A 7,624-nucleotide genomic window follows, 5' to 3' on the forward strand; every position below is an offset into this window, starting at 1 on the left:
AAGATGTAATGATTGACATATTGATATAAGTAATTGGTTGCTTGTTTAGTGAAAATAGTATTAATACATACATTTAACAGCAACAATGATCTTCTTTTAAAGCAGAAGGGAGAAGATAGCCGAATGCTATCAAATCTTTTAGCAAGTTCAAGTACAAAATCAGTTAAACATCATTGTCTCACATTTATTAAAATCACAATCAAAGCTTTTACTGATTTATGAAACAAAATGGTTTTTAGATACATCATCATTCATCAACACCATCACTATAATCAAATTGAATGACATAAACCAATCCAAGCATTTGATTGTAGATTCCTGTTTGAGTTGTTCAATGTTGTAACATATTATACCAAATCTAAGGTACAAAATCGATATTAGATATATCATCATTGATCTAATAAACAACATATCAACTTGTAATCAACTATATCCATTACAAAATCATGAATACAATGCAAGCTAAATAAAATTAATGCAATCTACTTATAAGGCAAGTAAAACTAAGAGAAACAGAGCAATTGACACATTGCTTTAAGTTGAACATTTTGCGTCCATAAATTTCTGAGAGCTGGCTATCATCAATGTCTCCCAAAAACCTATCAAAAACCTAATGGTAAGTTAAAAAAAAGAAGAATAATTACATGATGTGTTCATTGTCCATACCTCTAAATAAATATCAATTTTTGGATGAAATGATAACCAACCAACCAACCAATGAATGAAATACATCGAGATCAATATAAAATTAATTGCACAAACTAAATAACATAAGTTTAACTTCAATAATTTAAACCCTAACAAATTAAATCTCATTAGTCATAACTCACAACACAACAAATTAATCACACATTAATAATTAATAACAAGACACATAAATAAAAAATCGCTAATAGCCTAATAATGTTATCGCAATTAATTTAACAAAAAATGATCTTAGAAGAAGGATCCAAGAAGTTCACTCACCGATAATGTTAAAATTAACAGACTTTGCAACTTTTAATAGGACATACCTTTCTTATCCTTGCAATTCTATGGTAAAACTAACAAGATTTGCAACCAAAACATAGTTAGTAAAAGTGCTACTAGTTCACTTTTATGGAGAAAGAAAAACTAACCAAGTTTGAAGTCTAGTTTCTTTTACATGGACACAAGCACTGGTGGTTGCATTTTTTGCAGTACTACCTCACAATAAGACGCTTGCTAGTCACTGTAAATGCAGTTTAGAGTAAGAATCGTAATTCATATAATGTTCAAGAATTGCCAAACAGCGCAGGGGTTAAATCGAAATCATGTACTAAACTTCAAGTTCGAGGTCTTTTTAAAACTGGAATGGGCGGCATCGACCTCAAGTTTGAGTTATTGTAAAACTCGCCTCGGTGCAGAAGATAGTCATTTGGACTTCAAGAGGTCGATCACGATGTTGAAGTATTTTTTTCAGTAGGAGTCAATGAATTTATATGTTTCATTTAAAGTAATGAACTTAAACGATATTTTCAACTACATTGACCCACTGCTGGAAAAAATTATAACACAGAATAGGAACCCTAGACCTCTCTAAGGCTCTAAAAATCATTCTACCACACAATGGATGACCATCTTCTAACACACAACAACAAGCCTAAACCAATATGATGACAATGTTCTTGTATTCATAATTATAACTGAAAACCTACATCATCAAAACAAGCAATAAGAAAGCATTTCTAACCTCACCAGCACTTTCTAATTCAAATCTTGCAACTATAGTTTTTGAGGATGATATCAAATAGAATATGTTGTTGGTGTTGTTATTGTCTATTGTTGCTGTTGTGGGTTGCTTGCTGTTGTGGACATCCATGTTTTTGAATATTGTTTTGATGTATTTGACGTTGCGGTTGTCCAAGTTGTTGTCATTTATCATCACTATTTTTGTTGGACTCAGGGGTATTGTAAGTGTCTCAAAGGTGTGTTGTTGCTCCTATTGCTATCATCAAGGAGTGTAAAGACCTTAATAATGACTATTGAAACAGAAACTGTAGCAAGAAATTGAGGTAAGCAAGAGTTTAAAGCATACAACATGTTCAGAAATCGACTAAAATGAAAGGCAAAAAGACCAAACAAGTGCAAAAAGCCAAAAATCTTTCTTTAATAGAAGGAAAATAAAAAAAATAGAAAAAATAATTATTGAAGCTTCAAGCAAGAGAATTCCTACAAGGAAAATCCACATCAACTTTTAGCACATTAAAACATTCTATATATTATTTCAGCCACAAACGAAGAAAATAATCTTTGCTTAACTAATTGCATGAAAAATGGGAAAAACATCTAACAGTGAAGTTTGACGTCACTCTTACACAAGGAAGTCTGAAGTCACTCTAAAAAATTCTTTTTGGGTGGTAATTGGGCTAAGTCATCATCAACTTAAGACTAATAAACTCAAAAATATCATACAGTGTTGCTGCTGTGTTGTGAGAGGGCTAGGTAGTTTTGTACGAGGGAACATGCTTGAATGCACGAGGGATGGACAACATGGAAGCACAATGGGGCAACGACATAGAACAAGTAGGGCTGTGAGGTGTTGTTTTAGTGTTGTACAAGCCTGTAAGGATGTCATGTTTTGACAGGCTGGTGAAATCTAGGGGTACAAAAAACAACTGAAAATGCCAAAATTTAATTATTTTTCCAAGAATTTTAACAAACTAAAACACAAAACAATATAAATTGGACTTGTTTACACCACCAATCATCCTTCTACACTAATAAATAGGAAGATAAGTAGTAGTGAAGTCAAAATGACCATAAATCGAAATTATCGCACCAAATCCAATATAAAGAACGAAATGACGCGAAATTTTGCACACAAGTCCAAATACACATAAAAAAAAATTAGGATTGCACAAAAAAGAGTTAATTACTGCAAGTCTTCAAAAACTATGCCAAAATGACAAGAAAACAAAAAATAAAGGAAAGAATAAAGAAAATTACTTTAGTTACAGGTGAACCCTCAACAAAATCATATACAGCAAGCTTCTTGTGTATAAGACAATAGAAATAAGGCACCTGCAACAATGGAAAAAGTAAACACCGAAATCCAGAAAAATGTTGGGTGTTGTTGTTTTGATGTTGTACAAACCTATTACAAAGCTGTTTTGATGCTATTATTATGATGTTGTACAAGTCCGATAAACATTTTAGCTAAAATCTTCAAATTAACAAGCGTAACTCTTAAATCATCGCAACAAATCAATGATGCAAATCAACCATAAAATTGAAACAATATGAAAAACTCTCAAATTGATCCTTATAATCAACTAATTATCAAATCAAATCAACAAACTTAAACCCTAACATCAAAAAAAATTATTTAGCAATCCAAATTAATTTCTATACTCAACAGAGAATAAAGAAATTAAGTTACAAAACAAAATAATTGGCCCCAAATTTCCATATCTCCAATGTCTTGTTTAGCTCTTTCACTTCAACCCATTAACGGGCCCAACATCCTCCTCCAAACCCGACAATGGTTCCCTCTATCATCTCAAACTTTTGAATAAGATTCTTGACAAGTGAGCCACATCCAACAAAAAATGGACAACATGGGTAAAATCAATAATAATGTTAGGAGAATTGTTCTTGCTATGCAACCTCTAAGCAAGACTTCAAAAGTAACACATCCTACAATCAGTTGACACACCGACATTAAGTAAAATATAACACCAATAAGCTTGCAATATGTCTAATTCCAATCCAGAGATTGTCTACAACATTTGAAGCCATAGTAAACAACTATAACAGTTTTTCTAAAGTTGATTGTATATGTTGTTAAAATCTAAAACAGCAAAATTAATCTAACAAAACTCCAATCTCACCTTGAGTCATTTGAAAAATCCATTTTAAAACTTAGAAATTTGTAAAGAGATTGGAATGAAACATTAGCAGTACCAATTTGTCTATTAATTTGTTTTAGATGTATCTACTTCAAGCTTACTACTATTTAACCAAAAGTGGAATGTGTGCATCAAATATTGCAAATGCTTTCTGCAACATAAAACTATGCATAATTCTAGACAACATTGAACATGACTAATAATAAACTATTAATCTAGTCTCATTTCACACTTGCCTCTGACTTGACACTTCATTCTTACAGCAGTTTAGCATACAACTCCTTGATAGAATCAAACATAGCATTAATGAGCCACTAATAACAATTCATAACCATACACACTGCTAATAATCACCATTTAAAGAAGAGCATTGCGACTGTAAGCATTAGCACAACTAAAATCATATTCTAAAGTGCGAGTAATATTTATCATCTCAAACCATCATTATGATTCAAAGTACAAGCACCAGTAACACAAAAAAGATTATTCTTAAAACACTAAGCAAATTGAATAAACCTTGATTAGAATATCCATAACACCAATGAACAAAGCACTAAAATAATAGTCGTAAACACCACTATGCAACCATAGAATTGAATTGAAAGCTAATGTTGCTTAAGAAAGGAACACAACAAAAGAGTGATAGCCAAAATAATATTTATTAGAAACAATCACATTCGAAAAGTTGCAATGACAAAAAGTTTAAACTAACAATTAAAATAATTATACTCACTCTTTTGCAGTCGATCATGTGTTTTTCCATCGCTAAATCCACGGGCATGATTAATGGTACGAATCCTCATGATCATAGATTCCAAAAACCTCATAAATATTCCTACATTTCTCATCACCATATCACCATAACTATTAAAAATTTAAACAATCAACTCCATAAAACCTTACCTAAAATATTAAAAGGCAAAAAAAATATGCCGCTAATCCTCTAAAAACACATCAATCAATCAAATTTTATAAGAATTACCAATTTATAATTACCAATTTTAGTTCACAAAAAGTAGCAAAAACTATAGTAAATCCAGAGGGAAATAAGCAAAACTCATATATAATTCTAATCAAATTCCAAATTCAACAAATTATAGTTAATAAAAAATGATCCTAACCACTAAATCAACCAAAAAAAAATACCAAAAAAAAATCAAATAAATCACCATCAAAACCACAAAAAAGGAAAATTAGGCTTACATTGAATATAGCAATAGCAGTGTTAGCAGCATGTGTAGCTTCAGAAAGTATTCAAATGCGATATATCGGCATGAGATGCAAAAGCATCATAAAAGTAAATACAACCTACTTTTTACAAGAATTGGGAAATAAGCAAAACTCATATATAATTCCGATCAAGTGTTGGCAACATTTGAATCGCCAATCAGATATGAACAGGTAAGGTAGTAGAAATAAACAAAAACCCTGATTTTAAGCCGGTAAATTAACGGAAATCCCTTTTTCCATGTCAAAAACCAAATAAAAAATCGAAAAACAAAAAAAAATATTAACTTGACATAATAACACGAATGAATAGTTGTAGACTTGTAGCCCTCTTCCCTCAACAATCAACATACTGTATTAATATAATAATAATAATAATAATAATAATAAAAAATTAAAATCGAGAGTTCAGACGCATGCAAAAGAACTCATCATTTTGTCCCCTGTCTCCCACGCAAGCCACAGTCCAAATGCAAACTGGATAAAGGATTCTTGACATGTCAGTTTGATATTAATAACTAAAAGATACACACAAGTATGGCAATGGAAAAAGTTTATAAGACCCACAATCATCAAACGAGGATTCTAAGACAGAAATTAATTATTAGTTAGATAAAAAAATAAAGATGAACAAGAATAAGTCAGAAAATGTAACATTTTTCAACCATCATATTTCATTCTTGGACAAAACTCCTGTATTTTAATAACACAACTCATGTAACAAATACAACCAAAATTTTCATGGATCTAATATCTTCCAAACATAATGCAAGCCACCTATGCTCACATACTTTTCTACCAGATATATTCACGTGTTTCAAACAATTAGGTTAAACGTTTGGGATGTTTAGAGTTTGTATTTATTTTTCCGAAGAGAAAAATACAATTTCACCATATATATGCTCTATCTTTTTAAAAGTTGCTACATTTCTCCAAAAAAACTTTCACAGGTTTGGAAAAAATGTTGCAACTATTAAAAGATGAGGTATGTAGTATACAATACATATTACACAAAATCATAAACAAAATTATCTATAGTTTATTTAAAACAACATTTTATCTAACTACTTGTTCTATGATCCCAACTACTAATGAGTATGTTCATCCATTGATATTTCACATTGTTGGAAATGAAAAGGTTCAACTTTAAAGAGAAAGAAAGGCAACCGATACACCAAACAACCATCACTGCCTAGTCCCTCGCTATCTTGTTGACAATATTGGTGTACTGGTCTTGGAGTTCTATTGTTTGAAGGCAAAAACATGGTGTGTGACTCCTCTAAAGCAAACCACTTAAAGAATAGCCCAACACATCTTCCAAGGTTTTCCATACTATCTCCAAATTTACCAGCATTTTTTCACCCAAAATAAACCCATCTTTTTACCCAAATTGAATTGAAATTGATTATTGAAGATGATACTCAAACCCTAAAAACATTAATCAAGAACCAAACGCAATCTTACCTAATTAATCACCAAAATAAACCCATCTTTTTACCCAAATTGAATTGAAATCGATTATTGAAGATGATACACAAACCCTAAAAACATTAATCAAGAACCAAAACCCAATCTTACCTAATTAATCATAAAAAAAGCATAAAAGAACATACCTGTTTCACCGAAGAATTCAATCGAGCACCTCAATCCTCGAAGCCCCTTTCAATGGGTGTTCTCACGTACCTGTTAAAAGCGAAAAAATTGGAAAAAGCAAGAACAAAATGGTGATAAACTAAGGGACGAATCTGGGCAAAATTCTAATGTTATATAGCCGAAAATAAATAGCTGATACCTGATTTTCTTTAAAAGCAAATCACCTAACCTTGTGGATGGAAATCAAAACCTGTGAATAGTAATCCAAAAAATCAAAACATAAAGGCAAACATTAAAATAAAAAGCAAGATGAGATTGAAGAATAAAACGGAGATAGAAGAAGGTTTGGTAAGATCTTCAAGAGTAAAAATAAAAAATTGAAGAGAATTTACAACAAAAACAAAAACAAGGACGAAAATAGGGTAGAAGATATGGCTTGGATTGATCAGAAAAGAGAGTAGCAGAAGGAAGGTAAAAGCATTGGGAAAACAGGAGTTGAAAGGAAGCTGTTGGTGTGGATTAATCTCAGCCGTCATTACTTACACGTGTCAAGACGTAAGCAAAAACAAAAACAACTATTTATTAGATGAAAAAATGAATAGTAGAAAAGCATTTGGACAACATATTAGTAATATATATAAACTATTGTCTAAGTTAAATATAATTAATTAGTGTTTTTATCCTAATAAATATCACTATAAGTATGTTAGTCTAAGACTCTAAATATAATTAATTAACATTTAATACTCTACAATTAACGGGAGCTTGATTCTCCCGCAACATATCAACAAAATTTAACTAATCTTAATTGCTTAGTATTTAAAAATCTCAATGAGTAACTTGAAACATGAGCTGAACTTAATATAACTTACCGAATCGTGGAAATTGGCAAATGTCCTCTACATCGCCATAGCCATGAAAACAGATGTTCACTA

The 7,624-nt window shown here is 31.1% G+C and overlaps 1 protein-coding gene across 25 annotated transcripts; it reads right to left on the reverse strand.

Annotated features, from left to right (window-relative positions):
• Positions 1-282: 282 nt before the first annotated feature.
• LOC130799153 (uncharacterized) lies at positions 283-7,258 on the reverse strand. Of its 25 annotated transcripts, none has more exons than XR_009039236.1 (6): positions 6,889-7,258; positions 4,603-6,779; positions 2,968-3,042; positions 1,712-2,015; positions 1,119-1,210; positions 283-599 (listed from the first exon to the last, which is right to left on the reverse strand). XR_009039236.1 is itself a non-coding variant. In XM_057662243.1 (5 exons), exons 3-5 carry the CDS (start codon positions 4,648-4,650, stop codon positions 473-475), a joined length of 261 nt encoding a protein of 86 aa, XP_057518226.1. In that variant the 5' UTR covers positions 4,651-4,704; positions 6,710-6,779; positions 6,889-7,258; the 3' UTR covers positions 283-472. The 25 variants fall into 25 exon arrangements, 2 of the variants coding, with proteins under 2 accessions (XP_057518226.1, XP_057518225.1); XR_009039234.1 differs by having other exon boundaries at positions 283-610; XR_009039242.1 differs by having other exon boundaries at positions 283-2,015; positions 4,603-4,704; positions 5,073-5,177; positions 6,710-6,779; positions 6,889-7,216.
• Positions 7,259-7,624: the final 366 nt, after the last annotated feature.

Source organism: Amaranthus tricolor, chromosome 14 (assembly GCF_026212465.1).
Source record: "Amaranthus tricolor cultivar Red isolate AtriRed21 chromosome 14, ASM2621246v1, whole genome shotgun sequence".
Lineage (NCBI taxonomy): Eukaryota > Viridiplantae > Streptophyta > Magnoliopsida > Caryophyllales > Amaranthaceae > Amaranthus > Amaranthus tricolor.

What these genes read in the sequence shown, in the direction of transcription:
- LOC130799153 (XM_057662242.1), bottom strand. Translation starts at nt 1,903, where the DNA reads ATGATAAATGACAACAACTTGGACAACCGCAACGTCAAATACATCAAA. An exon ending in AATTAGAAAGTGCTGGTGAG is followed by an intron (nt 611 to 1,711) that starts GTTAGAAATGCT and finishes ACTTACCATTAG; the next exon opens with GTTTTTGATAGGTTTTTGGG.